A 21008-nucleotide genomic window follows, 5' to 3' on the forward strand; every position below is an offset into this window, starting at 1 on the left:
CTCCCTCCTTTCATTTCTTCTCCTCTCTCTTCTTATCTCCTCCTTTCTTCTCCTTTCCTTTCCCCAATACTCTCCTTCCCATAACCTTCTCTTCTCCTTTCCTTTCCTTACCCCTCTTCCTTTTTCCTCCCCTTTCTTTCCTCGCTCCTCTCCTCTCCTCATTATCTCTGCTATTGTTTCTTTGCAGCACTATCTCAGGTCTGCTCCTCTCTCATATAGTCTTCATCACCACAGGCTCAAAGTGCTGAAAACAGCTGGAGCAAATATTGCCAAACGCAAGAGAAACGTTCTCATCGGGGCGTTGCTGAGTGAGAGTTTCTGAACGAGAGAGAGAGAGAGAGAGAGACATTAAGAGAGAACATATGAATGCAAGTCTGTGAATGTCCCTAGATCCCTGCGTGTGTGTGTGTGTGTGTGTGTGTGTGTGTGTGTGTGTGAGTACTGACCCACTTTGTCTGCTATGCAGCAGCAGCTTGTGCAACAGAGCAGGATGTGCATTTTTTAACAGCAACAGTCTCCTGTGCTCTGAATCGAACACACACCACCACAGAGTGTGTGTGTGTGTGTGTGTGTGTGTGTGTGTGTGTGTGTGTGTGTGTGTGTGTGTGTGTGTGTGTGTGTGTGTGCAGATAAAGACCCCTCTACAAACGCTACAAAGCGCTAGCTACAGAAAACCTAAAATGTTAAAATATACATTAGTTCCCTGATTCGGCTGATATTGTTCATTGTGAGTATGTTTTTGGATTATTTGTCAATAAAGGAATGATCACTTTATATTTGTGCTGCCCTGTACATTTTCACTCAGGCATGTACTAAAATGTTATTGTACGGTTTACTGATACTGAAAACGGCCCACCTACACAGAGCCAATGTGCACTTAAGCCTTTTAATACTTTCAACACATTAATTTATATTATCTTTAAATGTATATCATTCATATTTCTAATTCTTATTTTTACTCCTTTTTTTAAACTGGTCCAGTTTGTAGGATTTAGTGGCATCAAGCTGTGTAGCTGCAGATTGCAACTCCCTCGTTTCACCCTCCCCTTGCAAGTGCAAAAGAGAAACATATATATATATATATATTTATGTATGTATACAGTTCTCTAACCCTCTAGTTCTCTCTCTATCTCACACACATACACTCACACACGCTCTAGGAAATGAGCTAATCACACACTGAGTCATCGAATGAGGATTGCTCATTCTTCTTCCTCTTCTCTGCTGTTCCTCTCTCCTTCTCCTTCTCTACCACTCCAGTAATGGTCGCATCATGTATATTCTATGAGAGGTAAAAGCAGAGGGGAGCAACAATTGGAGTGGCTTTGTGAGTGAGAAAGAGAGAGAGAGAGAGAGAAAGAGGAGGAGAAGGAGCATGGAGTCAAACAGACGGCTAATGGTTTTCCTTTAATAAACCACTGTACTGCTCTCAGATGATTTGCCTTCACACGCAAGCAGACAGCCATGGCTAAGATTAGCCTGAGGATAAACATCACAATAAATAGAGGAGGAGAGGAGAGGAGAGGAGAGGAGAGAGGACAAGAGAGGAGAGAGGAGAGGACAAGAGAGGAGAGGAAAGTGTGGACAGACCATGTAATTTCACATCCTTACATCATTCATCTCTCCTGTCCAGGGAACTGTCTGTCTGTGTGTTTTTTACTCTCACGTACTCTTTCATTCATGCTTCTCTACATGTATGTGTGTGCATTTATTCTCTCACAGGTTGTCAGATGTCACCTGTTTCTTGTACTCTCGTATCTCTCTCTCTCTCTCTCTCTCTCTACTCTTATTCTCTTTTCTAACAACCCATCATTATCTCCTACTTGGTCTCTGTCTCCTCCTACCCATCGTTTAAACCATCACTCCTTCCTGAATGTCTGCGTGCAGCATCTGTTGCAGATGTTGCTCTTTGAACGGCCACAAACAGACACTCATAAACAAACATATATTTAATATGTTTTATTTGTTAGAAAGATTTATTATCTTTTACTGTGGTTTTTACATCTATTTTCATCTATTTTTGTGTTTTTATATATTATTTTTATTTCTCTGTGCATTAGTCTCAATTTGTTTTACTGTTTGCATTTGTACTGTATCTTATTATGAGCTTGTCAGTCATCTGTGAAGGACTGTATCTTATTATGAGCTTGTCAGTCATCTGCGAAGGATTTCTCTAACCTGCATTAAAGGTACAATACAAAAACTCATGTTTACTTACTCATAAAGACATTTTCCTTCCATTTAGGGCCGAAAAGTTACTTCCAACAAGGTAAACGACAAAATGTAAGTAAGACTTGTGATGATTTGACACATTAAACGTGTTACACACATTCTGCTGTGAGGGCAGAAATGCAGTGGATGGTCAAGGTTCTTTTTACATGTTACATGCTTTGTGTACGTCATGGTTTATTCACTCTTCCAACTCTTCTAGTTGATGGTTACACTTCCTTTCCTTTCCTTTACAAGTTATTTAATATTATGGTTTACTTTACAAATAAAGAAACATGTAAACTGTTGTCATAACTGAGGAATTATAGTCAAAAACTCAATTTACGGTAATAATAATAACATATATAGCCTAATAGCTAAATGTAACGACAACTGCTTGCGTTAATTTAGTTCAGTCATACCTGATAATAAAGGTTGTCAGCCATTTTTTGCTGATAATAACCTTAATTGTGTTTTCTGTTATTCCTCCATTGCTTCTCTGACATGCACTATGACTGGCAGTGCTATGATGTTATCTTCAGGCTAATGGTTTTCATCTTATTACTGCAACTATCAATGAAGATGAGAGATAACTGTGCATGACAAAAGGAGAAAGAACCATTTGATTAGAGCCTGTAGGCCAAACAGCTGTCCAAAAACATTAGTTTAAATAGAAAACAGTTTGATAGATTCAATATTTAGAAAGCCCAGTGTGTGTTCTCGCTCTGTCTGCACCTCTCCTGCTTCTGAATTTCTCCCTGAATTTAACTTTACAAGATGCTCCTGAACCTAAATACACTAATACTCAGAGCGCAACAACAACACACACTCACACAGACTCACACACAGACTCACAGCAGCCGATGCCTGACCTTGCATGGAATTTGGTAAATTCAGAAAAGTAGATAAAATAAAAATACAAGGATTTTTTGGTTGTGACCTTGATTTTTTTTTTTACTGTTTTCTTCTCTTAAGAGAAAACTCGCCTCTTCTCAAAGTTCTGGTCTGGTTGTTCTCTTAACTGACAAATATAAGTATTAGTAAGTAAGTCTGATGCATTTCTGCCTGTCAGACTGTGATTAAAGTGAACTGTGTTTAAATTGTTGCTTCTCCTTTTAACATTATGGTCAGCAGCAGACATAATGTCTCACTGACTCATTGTTAGAGTTGCTCAGGCAGCCCAACACACAACTAATTACCTGCTTAAGGCCCTTTAATGATAATAATCACAAATGTTCACGTTTTCTTTTAACTGTAATACTGTATAATCTTACTTATAATTTACTTTTTGAAGGGTTTCTCTTTTCAGCAGAGGGAAAACAATGGCAAATTCACAATTCTCAAAATCTCATTATTAGTGGGAGTGAGATTAGAAATGTGAGCCAGGATCTGCTTTTTTTAAATGAATTTAATTCTGATTGAAGCCTCTTTTAAATTTGTCCCTAAATCTGATACACTTGAGTTACATTTTGTTGCCATTTTCCTTCCTACAATGCCCACTGCTCTACGTACAAGACCTCCGAGGATGGAAAATTTCCATTTTAACTGAATCTAAGGAGATTTCTCCCAGTAATCTTTCCAGAGAAGTTTCCTTGTGATTGGGATCCATTGCTGTTGCAGCTCAGTGAGACACTGTTGTGTATCTGATGAGGCTGTAGAAATGAACTTGGTATAAACATCATCTGAGTTCATGCAACTTTTACATCACCCCAGTATAAAGCGCACCATAACTCAGATCAAACAAAACTTGTGTTGAAATCAGTCTGCATTTAAAACATAAACATACAAAATGAGTGTACCATCATGTGGTCCTTGGAAACAATCACACCATGGAAGATCAGGAAGATAAACCTGAGTTAGAACAAACAACAACAGCTCATGACTAAATCCAAAAGCGGATTTATTGGGGAGGTTTTGGGCGTTTTATTTCATAATATTTTAGGTCTGTTATCTCAACATAATCTCTACTTTTAGTTTGTCATTATCTCTTTTTTAAATCACAACTTAATTATATCTTCATGGCATGTGTTTAATGGTTTGATCCATTATACCATCATCCGTTAACAATGTGTGTGTGTGTGTGTGTGTGTGTGTGTGTGTGTGTGTGTGTGTGTGTGTTTATATATGAGTTGTTGGTAAATGAAGTGCTTCTGAATTGTGCTGTTGAGGTAAATTACAGTTTCTCATATCTGTTCTCCAGAGGCAGCTGTAATACTGTCACAATAGCCTAGCTAGCTTATTACAGCTATAGCTTTATTGATCCACACACACACACACACACACACACCTAGACACACAGAGACACACACACACACGTATGTGCCTGCATCTTGCAGTCAGAGTCAAAACACCTGCATGCAACAAAGTTATGCACAGGAGAACAGAAAGACACACTCTGTGTGCGACATGTCGAAATGCAGATACAGAAATTGTTTGTGTCCACACATTCCCTCCACACACACACACACCTACACACACACACACCTACACACATTCCCTCACACACACACACACCTACACACACACACACACACACACACACACACACACACACACACACACACACACACACACCTTGGGTCATTAAGGACTTCTACCAGTGTGTCCTGTAAGCAGTTTAGTTCCCTGGTGGACTGGTAATATACCACTGTGTGTATGTGTTTGTGTGTGTCGTTGTGTCAGCTGTTTTGTGCCTGTTAAGCCAGAGTTACAGTTTCTTCTTGGCTTGGGACCACTTTGTTAGCTAGCTTAGGGACGAGGACGTGCTGGAAAATCATTACACAGGAAATTGGTTAAAGGGAGAGTTCAGGTTTTGTCATTCGTTAGCTCCTGCTTTCACTCTGCTTCGTGCTGTGTTAGTCATTTATTTATAACACTTCATATTATTCTACTGATTCCTTAATCAAGTTTTAATTGTTTTGTTTTTTTTGTTACAGTAAAGGCTAATTCCAGTCTTTATTTTATTTTAGTTCTGCAGAGATGTATGTGGGGACATGTACAGGGCCGTCAGAGAAAAATAAATAGCGGTGGACGTGGGAGGGACCTATAGAGAATGCTTATGTACAATTTTAATATTGTGCTATGCCCCTGGATGTTTTTATCCTAATCTATCACTTACATTATTTTCTTTTTCTGCTTATGTGATTCCTGATTTAACTAAAGCAGTTACAATAATTCGCCAAGCAGCACAATATACTACATTTGTAGGTTAATACTGTTAAATCTATGTTTTTCTTTTTGTTTTTTTGCAGCTGTTTGGTTCTGTAAAAGCAAGACACACTATACAAACAAGCTAACATCATTACGTAACACAGCAATTTACAAACCAATTTTCAAAGTGCCTTATGAAAAGAAAATAGAGAAAAGAAACTGAGAGAGGAATAAGAACTCAAATGAAAGACAAAGAAAACAGATCTTTACAGATTTGGTTTCTTGGATACATTGAGTTTAGGAATAAAAACAGAAAAAGCATTATCGGCTTTAGTCCCATTAAGTCCCAATAAAGAATTGTCACCTCTGTTTTGCCACAAAGGCTGATTTCCAATATTGCCTTGGACAGTTGACATGTTATATTAAACATGTTTGATGTTTATGAACTGGAATATGAACAAAAACTGATAGCGATCCGGCTGTCTGAGCTGATTAATGACACATATCTGAACACAGACGACTAACTTAATGTGCAAAAACTGGTTGCTGAATGTCTCTTCTCAGCCCTTTAAGTCACCGGAAGTCCTCTTGTGTTTCTGGCTTAAACATTTTCAACTTTTATAACTGAAATCTGCACAGGTCTGAACCCTGATCCTGTCGTCTGAGCTGGTTGATAACAAATACTCTGAATGAAATGTGTCTTTTCCCAGTTTGAGTATTTTCATTGAGTTTCTAGCTTGAGGATGAAATCCAGCAGGCTCTAGTTTTCCTGCGATATGGATACGATCAGTGTCAGGTTCAATACACATGATCACTGCAAACAGGCTTCCAGTTGCATTGTTGCTTTAGAGATCAATGCCTAAAACACTAACTGATGCTATGTATTGTATTGTGAGGTTACTTTGTAAGACTCTTTCGCTCGGATCAAGGAGAGAGAGGATGAAGAGCAATGTGGACACAAGAAGAGAGAAGAGGAAGGAAGAGGGGGAAATACTGTAAGAGGGCGAATAAGAAAGGACAAGAGGAGGAGAGAGGAGCTCTGCAGCAGCTGGAATTGATTTTTTAGGAAGCGATGGAGAGAAGCAGGAAACTGCTGCTACATCCCCTCGAGCCTCCTCTGACACACACACAGACACACACACACACACTCACCTGTGAGAACACACCTGCACACATACACTTTGCTGATTCTGCACATGATACACACACACACACACACACACACACACACACACACATACTCTCTCACACACATACATACTCTCTGCCTCTCCGACTCGTTCTTTTTAACCTTGCACAAACCCAGACACAAATCAGTGGAGATCAACTTTGAAAATGTTTCTTTGTTGGGTTTTCTTTTTTTCTTCCCATCAGAGTCACTAAATTGGCTCTCTGGTAGACTCTGGTTACACTTCAAAAGGCAACAAGGAGCGGAAGTAATGAAAAATACTGTGTGTGTTTGTGTGTGTGTGTGTGTGTGTGTGTGTGTGTGTGTGTGTGTTTGAGTACAATTCATTACAATGATATTGATCTGCTCAGAGGAAAAGCTCTGAGACTACAACTGCTGCCGTTTCCTTTGGAGGCCACCGCAGCAATTTGGTTTATGACGATTCAGCAGAATTTTATTTGGCAATAAGCTTCAGAAAATAATAACCAGCTGTATTTTTTTTTTTTTTTTTTTTTGTATGTTTAAGCTACAATTCTGTTAAATTGAGAAAAAATATATGTGTGAATCATGTGTTTTGGCATGTAGCTACCACATTTACACCGTTTAAAATGCTGAAACTGATCTCAAGGAAGGAAAGCTTCTCAGGAGCAGCAACAGTAAGTAAAAGGGCGGCTGACAAAAAGCTTTTCTTTAAATAGCTGCTGAGAAAAATCATGTTTTTTTTTTACATACATTAGGACTGTCTGTGCAAAGTTTGCTTTAAATAAATGCACATATGAACTAATTAAACTCAAGAAAGCAGGAAAAATCAGGAGCTTACTCCCTTGTTGCCTCAATAATTGGTTTAATGACTTTAAGGATATATCTCTGACGTCTCTGCAGTGAAGTTCAAGTTTGGATGCTTTCAGTATTTTTAAATAAAAACCGGAGCCGGCATTCATCTGCTAAATTATCACCAAATTCCTCCTCAAACTGGTTTTCTGTATCCTTAAAGACTGAACTTGAAAATAAATGAACTGTTGCTTGAAATAAATATGTCTGAGGTTTTCTTTTAGCGAGGTTCACCGGTGTGTGAATGTGTGTGAACAGAAAGTAATGAAAAACAGCCCATTTGCTCAGCCAGCTTAACCCAGACAAATAAAGGTTAATGAAAAATGAGCCCTTAAACTGAATGTGTAATTTCTGCAGGAGAGTATAGAGTGTTGTGTGTGTGTGTGTGTGTGTGTGTGTGTGTGTGTGTGTTTCTATGCTAACCACACCCACACCCACAGCCACAGGGAAACCCTGTAAAGTAACTGTATAATTATGCAAAGAAAACCGACTGCACACGCTCCTGAAAACGAGCGAGTGATTCTTCAAAGTGAATCAACAGTTGTGGAGAGTTCTCAGTAAAATGAATAGAAATATGAATATGGATCAGAGAGCTGCCTTTTCTGCTCTGTCAGCTTTTCTTGTTGTGTGTGTGTTTTTTTTAAGAAGCATTGCAGCACCACAGACCTACTTTTTCCTCTCCTCATGCTCCTGCATATTGCACCACCAGAGTCTTTTGGACGCATGTAAAACTGCTCTAAACAGAAATAAACCCATAAAATAAACAATTGTGGCAGTTTGTTAATCTTTTTTCGATGCACTTTAAACTTAAAAAAGGCGTAAAAAATGTGACACCATAAAGCAGATTATATGAGTAAATGTATGTGCTTATTTATGTAAGTATTAACCACTATGATTTATTTAAGAGCAAATATCGCGTTTCGCCTGCAGCTTCCAGGTAACTGTCGGATGCTTTATTGGCAGAAAATGAATATAATTTTCATACATATGTTTTCATTAGTGTATAATCACTTGAATATGTGAATTATTGTGTTTTGTTATCCTTGAATGAGTCGTTTTTTCATTTCCGTTTTTCATTAGTTTCGCGGCCACCTACAAACTCTACAGCCCACTCTCACTCCTAGGTCATCAGATACTCACGCAAACTGTTAGTTGCAATCAGCAACTTCACGGCTAGATGCCACTAAATCCTACACACCAGCCCTTTAATTGAGTTTCCAGCCACGTGATATGGGTAATGTAGATCTGCATGGAGTGATGAGGAGAGTGAAACAATCATAAATGTCATATTTCCATCATGTTTTGTACAATGTTTTAATTTGTTTTTTGGGGGGTTTTACTGGCGCTTTATTACAATTCATTTACAATTATGTGTATTGTAACAGCGGTTTCAGCTTTTACTTAAATCCACCATAGAGGGCATTAAAAAACAACAAGAATGCAAATATGTGGCAACATGTTTGCCCATGTTTATATTTAAATCTGACTTTGCTGCAGACAGACAGAGGGGGACAGAGTCAAGTCCTGCTGCAGGCTGTTTCTTGAACTTAATCTTGGTCCAAATGTTTGTGACAGGCTGCAGGGATCGGACCAAGGTGAGAAGGTGAGAGATTGTTGTACAAAACCTACAAATGTGGGTGGAAACACATTTTGTTTGTAACATTATATATATATTTCCTTTAAATAACACACTTTAAAACTACAGTAACACAGCAAAGTGAGTGCAGGATAGTTTATAAAATCAGTAGGATGTGTTAATGGTGGATAGATTCACACATATGACATGGAAGATAGAAGTTTTACTGTTTGAATAAATTGAAACTGACAAGTATAATTCATTTTTTCTTTAATACTTGCATTTATCAAGCTATTTTAGAGGCAATTTAGATCCCAATGAAGTCCATTCACACACACACACACACACACACACACACACACACACACACACACACACACACACACACACACACACACACACACACACAGTGATGTGCATTGGCAACATACATCTTCATTAGTGTCCAGTCATATCTCTGTTCTTCTCACACTTAGTGGCTCCAGTTTCTTTGTTTCTGCCTCCCTCATGAATGTTAAAATCTCTGAGTATTAATACTGTCATATTTAGGCATAATGACTGAGAGACGCTAAGAGGATTGTTTAGTCGAATTTCCAGTTAATCATGGATATGCTTGCTTAACCTCACGCAGGAAACAGAGAGAGAGAGAGAGATAGCGAGAGAGACAAGAGTGAGAAATATGACTCCATTTCCATTTTATTGCAATGAGTAAAATTTATGGCAACAATTTTTCCTGACTGATGCTTTTTGAGTTTGAAGGCAGCACAGGCACGAAAAACAAAAGATGATATCTGTAAATATGATCTTTCAAATGATCGGATGAAGATGACGATATATATATATATATATATATATATATTAGTTGTTTATAAGGTAACATTATCCCATGCTGTTGAGTACTGATGATGGGAGCAAAACAGGAAGTTAAAGTGTTATAGAGTCCAAAGGGGGTTTTTAAAACATGACCACAATCCTTCCATAACCTTAACCAGATGTTTATTATTGTCACTATGACAACGAGGCTCCCCTAACCCCAACGAAGTAGTGATTTTAATCCATATCACGATCGACTTAAACACCAAACAAGAACCACCGCACATTGGGATCAGGCTGAGATTATTATAGTTAACTCAAACTACACTAAAAGCTAAAACTATGTATGAAATAACATGTTAGTTAACTGAAATAACAATAAAAACTAGACAGACAGAAACAATGTTGTGTACTTACAAAACTAACTAAAGTAAAATATAATAAAATAAAATAAAACATGCACAGGATATGTCTGTTAACACAACAAGCATAGGGAGGCATTGGTGCATATCTTTATTGAAACTGGGATGTCTACATGACTGTGAGAGTTCACAGAGTGTTGTATTTGTACTGTAATATATATTCTGAACTTCTCTTCTCGCCCCTGACAAGTACTAGTAGTGTTTTTAAACAATAAAAACTAAATTGAAACAAGCAAACATCAGTCAGTCATCATATTATATATATATTATTATTATATTATTATAAATATTATTAATATTATCATTATATACTGTTATTATTATATACTGTAACAATAACACTACCATCATGTCATCATACTATTACCACCATCTTGCAACTAAAAACTAAAAACTTTGCACCTTACCTACCTTTTTGTCTTTTATCTTTTTTTATATTTTCTATCCAAGTATTTTATTCTATTGTATTTTATTGTATTTTAATGTACCTGGCTGCTATAACGACCCAATTTCCCTTCGGGGATTAATAAAGTCTATCTATCTATCTATCTATCTATCTATCTATCTATCTATCTATCTATCTATCTATCTATCTATCTATCTATCTATCTATCTATCTATCTATCTATCTATCTATCTATCTAAACCCACTTTAGGAACTAAACTGAACTGAAAACAAACATTAAAAATAAAAAACTAATGAAAAAAACAAAACTATAATTATTCTGGCACAGACAGTTGGTGTGACAAATTAAATGATATGGAACAAAATATGTTGTTGTTTAATTTGGAGGACTTGCTGAATGTCAATCTAGATGTAAATTAAGGGGTCAACAAAGTTATTACAATTCATCGAGCAGAAAACACACATTTCTCTACCAAATTTCATGCTAGTCCATCCAATAGTTGCAAATGTCGACCTATTGGTGGCGCTAGAGGACGAGTCAGAGGAGAATACATCATGCGGGAACCATGAATGTCTGTACAAAATGATGAATACACACAAACAATGATCCAGAATTCAATTTCTGGCCGAGGGGAGAAAAGAAAGCTCTTACAAACCATCATGTAGAGAATGTCAGGGACACACAAGTGTTAAATGAATAAAAAAAAACCTGACAAACGAATTAAACAAGTGGAAAAAATATCCAAATAATTCAACTTATCTGTGGGAGTATTTATCGGCAGGTTGTCTGACCTGTAACTGACATCGCGAGCACATCAACAGAGACGAGAGAGGCAGCTTACCTTCAGAGATCCAAAGAGGAAAGAGGTATCACGGTATTGATGAACAACTCTACCCGCTCCATAAAGTTATTTATAGACGCAGTTTATTTGCTTTTAGGTCGGTGGAAACTTTCCCCTTTTCAATATTCAGCTCACACTGTGTGTCTGAATGTTTTGACATCTCACTCCTGAGTTGTTTTGCCTTCAAGACAGATTAGCGGGCCTGTGATTTGAAAACAAGCACAATGACCCTGGTAAATAAGTTCAAGTAGTTTGATGAAATCTGTTTGATTACAGTCATTCTTCTCCACTGCCTCTTTGTTTTTTTTTTATGAACACCTCCTCAGATACTGTTTAATCAGAAGCTGCTGTATTTAGCAGCCATTCATCAACACAATGCTCTCTCCTACTGTTCACTGCCGCACACATCTCCTCTTTATCACAGTAAAATGTCTTGAACTGAGCTCAGATTTCTCTTGGATGGGGTCTTTACTCACTCAACCAAAGGCTAACTAGCTAATTAGATCTCGGGGTACCTGCTGTGTTTGCCCTTGAGGGAAGGCAGCGGTTTAATAACGGGGAGTGAGTGCAGTGATTTTGGGGCAGTGATTGTGTGTTTGACTCTGTGTAAATGTCAATGTCAATGGCGTTAACATATACAAGACACTGACACAATGATAATGTTTTCTGTGAACTTCCCTTAAACCCACTGAAGGGTACAGTTTGGTAAAACCTCATCTACCTATTATTGAACTCATGTACTGAAATTACATTAAAAAAAATAAATTATATCAAGAAATAATAAAAGAATTCATTAACTGATAATACTATTTTTATAGCAAAACAAAATGTGAGAAAAGAAATTAATCATCTACACTTACGATCGTAAAAATACACAGTGTCCCTAACACACGATACTGTTACATACAAATCACTCATAGACTGAATTGTGAAAGGGCCTCTGGAGCTTTTCAATCCATTCTGCCACTTCCTCTTTGAATTAAGTCACAAAGATCATTGGGCAAGTGATTTATCAGTGGCTGCTACACATTTATGTTCTTATTTCCTTTTATTTTCTTTGCAGTCTTTGCATAGACGCACGCTGAAGATTTCTCTTTACCGATCCTGGGTTTGAATCCCGGCTGCAGAAGGGCCTTTTTGTGTGGAGTTTACATGTTCTCCATGTTTGGTTTCTTAATTATTAGGTTAATTCTCCAGTCAGTGCCCTTTACCAAGGCACTGGCTCAGATTTGGATTTGGTCCCTGGGAGTCGCATTGGTGGCTGTCCAGCGCTCCCAGTACCTAAACACTGGCTCAAATACAGAAAATTTCCCTTCAAGGATCAATAAAATATCACTTAACTTAAACAGTATGCATAAAAAGAAGTTTATTCAGCCATTTGGAAACTTTTGTGTAAATATAACTGTCTGCAGGTGAAACTGGATGTTGTTGTTGTTTACTCCACATTGTGACGTAATAGGAATCCATTCTAGAACCCCGTCCTGGTGAATAAGTGTGTTCACATTCTCTCTTCTTTGAACAAACCTGCTCAGACAAAGCAGCAGCAACCAAAAATACTGAGGAGAAAAGCTCTCGTATATCGCAAAATCAAGATGAGTGACCAAGGCCTGTCTTCAGACAAGCCGAGCTCAGTGTTTAACGATCTCCGTCTGGAGGGAAACTTCTGCGATGCGGTCATCAAAGTTGAGGATGTGGAATTTCCAATCCACAAGATCATCCTCTGTAAATGCAGCCCGTACTTCCGGTGAGTTGGTTGTCTGACTTGGATAGTCAGTCATTAGGTTATTAGGTCATTAGATCAGAGATTAGGAGGGAAACTCATGAATTTGTGTCCTTCAAATGAGCAGAAAAACTAAATACGAGCTGATTAATGGTCGGTTGTTAAGTCTGAGAAACAGTCGTATCGATTCATGGAGCATTTGTGATTTTTACACACACACACACACACACACACACACACACACACACACACACACACACAGAGTCAGATATCAGTTTAAATGAATGAAGGATTTTGCTGCCTTTCAGTTGTGTGCAACTAAAATGTGTCCCATATAGAGAGGCCTGTTCCTAATAAAGGCTGGTTGAGTTCAGTGATTGAAGCAAATAAAAGTGTGAGCTCTTAATTGAAGTTTTATATATACTGTATACAGTGAGTATGCAGGTTGGGATACACTATTTAAGACTAGTTCATACATACTAAATCTACCAGGACTATTTGTGTTAGGAGTTCAGAGCAGTGCACTGGGTTCATTAGTGCTGTGGTTTAAAGCTACGTGTATACTGGGAAAGATCTATTTTGAAAAGTTCTACAAGAAGTATTTCAATGTGAAAATGAGAAGAAAATGTTTCTGTTTATTCTTAATCCTCTGCTGTATCCTGACCCACAGAGCTATGTTCAAAGGCAGGTCAACAACAGACAAAAAGGTCTTTGGCATAGACGGCCTGTCTCCTGAAATGATGCAGCTCATCATTGAGTTTGCGTACACCGGCTCTGTTTCTGTGACAGAGGATAACGCACAGGAGCTGCTGCTAGCAACCCATCAGCTGTACGTAATGGAAATTGTACAAGCTTGCAGCGATTTCCTGGGGGAACAGCTCAGCCCAAAGAACTGCATTGGCATCTGGCAGCTCACCAACACCTGCTTGTCCCCCGAACTGCAGCGCAAGGCCTACCGCTACATCACTGATCACTTTGAGGAGGTTGTTTCCTGCGAAGAGTTCCCGCATTTCTCTGTGCGGGAACTCACCGCCATCCTCGGTAGAGACGACCTCAATGTGAGAAAGGAGAGCATTGTGTATGAGGCCATCCTTCACTGGATCGCCCACGCGCCTGAAGAACGGAAAAAACACATCGCTGTACTCTTTTCTAAGGTGCGACAAATTTGTGTCACTACTTTTAGTTTAGGTTTTCAACACTCAGCTGATGGTGTTATCCTGACTGCGACAATAATCATTAACATAAGGCCACCTTAATAAAAGTTAAGTAAATTCCAAAACACTGTCCAGCTGAGTTTAAAGGTGCTTTCACACCTGTTGCTTTGTTAGTTTGGTCCGATCCAAGTTAAAGAATTAAGTTACATTACAAAATACATGGTTACCCTTTAGATTTGGTCCCATTCAGACTGTTACAAACAAACTAAGAGCTGTAAACATGAAGTCATATGGACTGACAGTTTTTTGATTGGACAGTTTTGGCGACTGACATCCTGCATCATTAGCAGATAGAAGACTGGTCATGCCACAAATTGTTTTACTGTCACAACAATAAATGAATCCTACTATCTAGTATTGTCTCTGTATCCAAAGTCTGATATAGCTTATTCCTCTGTGTCACAAACCTCCATTGTTGTCCAAAAACCATTAAAAATACATCAGTGAGCCACATTGTTGGGTGGCATGTTTCTGAAAATACCCAAAACAAATCTGTGTTTCAGTTTAACAAGAGACCTTTCTTCTTTTGGTTTTTTTTATTGCCTTTATTTGGAAAGTAAGGAGAGAGAGAGAGAGAGAGAGAGAGGGAGGATGACATGTAGCAAGGGGCTGAAATTAAACCTGGGTTGCTGTGGTAAGGACTTGCACAAGGGGCCGTACGCTCAACAAGGTGGGCTATCAGGGCCCACACGTGACCCTTATAATTGGCAACTTTCAGCCAAAAGTTGAGTTACCCTAAATCACATTATCTGGGTGCTGTTAAGTTAGTTGTAATCTGCATCTTCACCACTAGATGCCACTAAATCCTACACGCTGGTCCTTTAAAGATGAAAATTTAGTTGTCACGATAAATGGGTGAAACCAATATAAGTCTCGGTTAAAATAATTATAAGAAGGCAACAGAAGTCTGGACACTAGTCTCAGTACAGTCGATCATGTTCACTTCAAAGATGCTGTCCTGTTTTCTCTGTGCAGTTCCGGCTGGCCTTGACAAACAAAGATTACATCAACATGAAGGTACTGTCCAATGAGCTGGTCAGGAACAGCCCTGAGTGCAATCACACAGTCATAGATGTGCTTAAAAGGATACACATCATCAAAAACAGCAGCTGGTTGTCTGGGCTTCGTAAGCCTCTCACCTGCCCTCGCCTGCCTAATGCCGTCCTGTTGGCCATTGGAGGCTGGAGCGGCGGCAATCCCACCAACAGCATTGAGGCATACAATATCCGCGCTGACTGCTGGATCAACGTGACGAGCAGATGGGAGCATCCTCGTGCCTATCACGGCACTGCCTTCCTCGATGGGTATGTCTACTGCGTTGGTGGTTTTGACCGACTGGAGCATTTCAACAGCGTGCGCAGGTATGACCCCAGCACACGCTCCTGGACTGAGGCAGCACCCATGCACTGCTGCCGCTGCTACGTGAGCGTTACTGTGCTAAACGGATACATCTATGCAGTGGGAGGTTTTGACGGTCACACACGACTCAGCACTGCAGAGCGCTACAGGCCCGAGGCCAACCAGTGGAGTCTTATTGCACCCATGCATGAGCAGAGGAGCGACGCCAGCTGCACAACACTCCGCAACAAGGTGGGTGAAGTGAAAGAACATCTGGGAACAATTCAGAGTAACAGAGAGTAGTATGATAGTGACTGGAACATTACTAATTTGCTGTTTGAAACAAGACTTAGAGTCTATAGTCGCGCTAGTGGCCCTGTAAGACTGTAAAGGTTATTGAGCAGAAAAACGGGATAAAAGATAGGAAGTCAGGATCAGAAGTCAGGATCTGAGTTTATTTGGAATAATTGGCCAGAAGTTAGTGTCTGACCAGTCTGGCTCACAGGAAGTAGGGTTTAAGTCTGCCATTGGCCGACTATTTCAGGAGGAAATCTCCTCCCCTTTCACAATCTTCTGGCACTATTTTGCAAGGAGACTGTCGCTGCATCCCGGGCTTAGCACTGCCCAAGACGATTGTGATTGGTTTAAAGAAATACAAGCAAGCCATATACCAGAATAATAATTTGTTTAGCCGTTTCTCTGCATGTGGGAAACAAACAAAGTGGATCGGACTGAGCCACATAGAACTTTTATTCCAGCCACAATTTATGTGTCAAGTAATGTTAAATTACTTGCCCAAGGAGATTCAGCTTACTTTCTAGTTTGCCAAAATAACCTGTTGTTTAGATGTTAGCTATAGCCGCAGGAGAGATGTGAGTATTGTGAGCCGGCTCTGGGAAAGAAATCTCGTCCTCTTTGTATTGAAACTGCTCACTTTGTGTGTCAGTGTTAGATCAGACAGATACTTTATATAATATAGTGTTCACATAGTGTTTATATCATGGTATTTATAAAGGACATTGGATTTCTCCAGAATCGCTTACCCCACCTTTAAATATATTTATATTCCAGACCCCAATTAAAATTTTTATACTAATTTTGATATTTTAAAGTAAAAAAAAACAGCCTGTGCCAGTATATGCCAATATTCATTTTTAGAATCAACATTCAGCAAAAAGAACATTTCTATTTGGCCTAGTAAAGAATAGTTATTAAGATTGTACTAAGTCATGACATTTTACAATTGAACAATAGACTTGTAAGTGGTCTTTAACAAACTATTTAATGGGGACCGTTTCAAAATTACCTCAAACATATATTTTACATCACTGTAGAGCAATTTCTTATTATTATCCACCAGATAAGGTAACATAGGAAGATAATATCAGTTGTCTAATTTATCAGTCAGGTTGGATCCCAGCTATAATTCACTTATTAACTCACAATGGTGTAGAAATATTTCTTTATTAGTTGCATTAACACAGGAAACACCATCCAAAAAAAGTGCAAAATTACTTAATGACCATCCTGTTCACCCCAGGTTTACATTTGTGGTGGTTTCAATGGGAACGAGTGCCTGCAAACGTGTGAGTGTTACAGCCCAGAGACCAACCAGTGGACAAGGATCACCCCCATGAACAGCTGGCGCAGTGGAGTTGGCGTCATTGCATATGCAGACCACGTCTATGCGGTAAGTACATGAAACGCTGCTGACACTCACTTCAATCAGGAGAGACAAGTGAAAGAAGTAATGATAATTGTTTATCCTAATAACACGTGTTATGATTAAGTCTTGATAGAAAGTCTGAGAGCCCTTAGACTCTATAGGGAGATTTTTGTGATCGAGGGGTGTCTGCACTGATAAAAATCCCCCTGTGGAGTCCAGTGGAGTGGTGGCGGCTGATGACTCTGCTGAGGCTTATAGGCTTATGAAATAATGAAGCTGATGAATCTGCGAAGACTGGGCGGTGATGGGGAGGGACTGTGGCTCAGTGTAACAGCAGCATGAATGAATTGAAAGCAGAAAGAAAATCTAATTTAAACAGACAGCAGCAAGATGATTGGCTAAGGATGCAGGTGTGTCACTGCGCTATTGGAGGGATGAGACCAGCTGACAATGACAGCAAGGAAATGATGTGTGAGCATGAGCTAGAGGAGTGAATGCACAATGGAAAGAGAAATTAACTACAGGCCTGTATGCAAAAGAATAATCTTCCTGAGTGAACCTTTCACTATAGCTTTATATAACACAAACTGTGTATCTGAACCGAATTTCATGGTAACTTAAACTTATTGAGACATTTTACTTAACACCACAAGTGTCAACCTCATGGCTGGCACTAGAGGACTCATTAAGATTCATTCTCTGGGACCCATGAATCAGTAGATGGAAGGTCAAGGGTTCACCAGAGTCATTTCTCAGCATTGGAAAACCCATTCAACCATCACACAAACTATTCTTTAGCCTTCAAAGACCCATTAATTTGATCTGTTTTTAAAAGTAGGAAAATGAAAGACAGAAAACAAAACTTGGACCCTTTATTTTACTTTTCCTCTTGCAGGTTGGTGGCTTTGATGGTCACAACCGTCTGAGCAGCGTTGAGGCCTACAATCCCCGGACCGACACCTGGCATGCAGTGTCCTCCATGAGGGGCACCCGCAGCAACTTTGGCATCGGAGTGATTGACGATCAGCTCTTTGTTGTCGGGGGCTTCGATGGCTTCACCACCTCCTTTAAGGCCGAGTACTACGACGCAACAGTTGATGAGTGGTCTGAGGCCTGTAACATGAAGATTTTCCGCAGTGCCCTGAGCTGCTGCGTGGTACACGGGCTCCCCAACATGAATCAGTATGCCCTCCCTCCTGACGCCCTCCCGTTTTTATATCTGGAGGATGACTCGGTGGATTCAGGAGACTCCATCTGACACTCAAGAGGGGTTAGTCCTGCCCGACTGTACCGACATCCACCCTGGCAAGACTTTAAATAAACTTCTTTGAGCATCAAACTTCAGTTACTCCAGAGATTTCAATAACCTTTCAGTCTGTGCGAAAACTTGTTTTATGGTATTTATGGTATTGCAACAGTAACCCCTGATAAGAGGGAATATCTTCCCTGCATCCAAGGGCAAGATCAATGCTGTTAGTAGACGTCTCATTTTTAGATTTTTAAGCCATAACATCATTTATTTTGCGAGGTCACTACAAAATGAAACTCTGTCTGTCTGTACGTCCTCCCAAAGATATTTTAAGAGTGAGAATGCCACAGTGGTATTTTGATACTGAAGAAGCAAACTCTGATATGTGTGTTTTGCTGTCTAACGTTAGCTGGCTGCCGTACGTAGCTGAGCACTAACAGGTAATGGTAGCGGACGGTAAACACTGGTCAGAACCCCTCTTATTATGCTTTATGTTGTGTCATAAATAATGTTACGATGTCGGATTTTCATATAAAACGTGCTTCAAATGAGGTAAAACGTGTAGCAAATGAAAGTTGCTCAGTAGCACAAGAAGCTAAAAAAGCCACTTCCAACTGGAAAGAAATGATCCGGATGAATGCAGACTGTTCAAACTCTATGGACCGCAGTAATACACCAGAAACTTCCACCAGCAGAGCCGCTAACTTCCAGTTCAGCCCTCTGCTAACACACTTGGGGGTGAAATGATTTACTTGTGCGGCTCTTCGAGACTTACCAAATGTTATCAGACCAAATGGCTCAAAATCTGAGTCATTTAGTGGTGTTGTTTTACAGCCACTTCTTTAAAAAAGTCTTTTAGGGTCAGTGTGCACCATGTGACGGACCAGGAAGTTGTAATTACACAGTTTGGCCTCTATGTGTAATTGGCTTCACTTCCTGGGGGTCTTGATCTGCTACAGGCAGCACAGCCGAGTAGACCGACGAAGTACAGGGACCTGCTCAGTCTGTTTTCCTTCGGCTCCTCTTTATTACCCCTGAAGTTGAAACAGTAAATTAGTCTGGTTTTCTAGATACAGATGAACTTGTTGACTTCCAGTGAAATAGGCCTATACTGATCAAATATTAGTCAGTGGAACAGTTAAATCCTGATAAACTTCTCACAATATTTTTTAGGTTGTATGGTTTTATCATTTCTAAAAACATACAATTTCTTTAATGTCATCAAAAACAACATTTGTGTTATGTCTAATATAATATGTCTTAATATCAGTTGTCATATGATTTCAATAGTCTTCTGTAGCACTTACCAGATGTACAGTGTTCACAGTATTGTTTATTCTACTGTCTAATGTACATTTGACCGCTACCGAGTCAATCCTGGCTCAAATACTGAGAAATATACATAATACTGTATCTCTGACTGACACAAAGAGCGGAGGAGTGAAAGAAAAAAGGAAGGAGGAGGATAAAAAGAGAATAGAGTGATGGAGAGAGGAAGAGGGAGGAGAGAGAGACATGGACAGAAAAAAGAGAGAGAGAGATTCAGTCAGAGTACAAGTTGGTGCTGTTACATGACTTTCTGGCTGATGTCAAGGACTGGATGTTCCACAATCTCCTCCAACTAAATTTGGACAAAACTGGGATTATTCAGGGGGAAGAAAAGCTTGAATGACTTCAGTCTGTCCTTCTCTGTTTTGCCGCATATATACTCTCTCTCTCTCTCTCTCTCTCTCTCTCTCTCTCTCTTTCCCTCCTCTTTACTTTTTGTCTTCCTCTTCATCTCACATACAAAGCATTGGTTGCTCTTTTTTGGGCAGAGTCACCTTGAAGCAGGGAGCTGTCTGTGTGTTTGCAGCATAGGAATATATAGTAGGAATGTATACATAATGGACATGTGTGTATATATCTATGTTTGTTTTTATATCAGAGGAGGGGAATAAACAACTTTCCTTAAAGCACAACATCCTCTTTAAGCATCACTGGACACTTCATTTTGCTGAGATTTCTCGGCCTCTGAAGACATTTTATAGTTTAAAGAGAGCAGGTGAAGTCACTCATTTATGCATTTGTTCCTGATGTCTCAGAAAATTTTATTCTGCTGTGATAAAATACTGCTTTGTTGATATTATTGATTTGTCCTGAATGAAGGATTTTCACCAAGTTTATTCACGTGCATAGCTTTTGTGATAAAAAACCATCTGAACACAGGAAGGCACAGCAAATGGAAAGCAGTGCAGGCATTACCGTTGCAGTGTTGTCATGACTCGGCAGTATCCACCATGACGAGCTTCACAGTCTGTGTCTCTGCCGCTCCACAGAGGGAGACTTTAAAATGTTTATCAGGTTTAATGCCTCAGTGTCTTTCTCAAGGAACAGAGCAAAAAGTATGAAATATGAAATTTGAC

At 39.4% G+C, this 21008-nt stretch overlaps 1 protein-coding gene across 1 annotated transcript; it reads left to right on the forward strand.

The window, feature by feature from the left end:
- Positions 1-13806: 13806 nt before the first annotated feature.
- On the forward strand, positions 13807-18612 carry LOC127358306 (kelch-like protein 10). The gene is made up of 4 exons (XM_051391298.1): positions 13807-14290; positions 15326-15940; positions 17229-17378; positions 18250-18612. Exons 1-4 carry the CDS (start codon positions 13811-13813, stop codon positions 18610-18612), a joined length of 1608 nt encoding a protein of 535 aa, XP_051247258.1. The 5' UTR covers positions 13807-13810.
- The last annotated feature ends 2396 nt before the right edge of the window (positions 18613-21008 follow it).

Source organism: Dicentrarchus labrax, unplaced genomic scaffold (genome assembly GCF_905237075.1).
Source record: "Dicentrarchus labrax unplaced genomic scaffold, dlabrax2021, whole genome shotgun sequence".
NCBI lineage: Eukaryota > Metazoa > Chordata > Actinopteri > Moronidae > Dicentrarchus > Dicentrarchus labrax.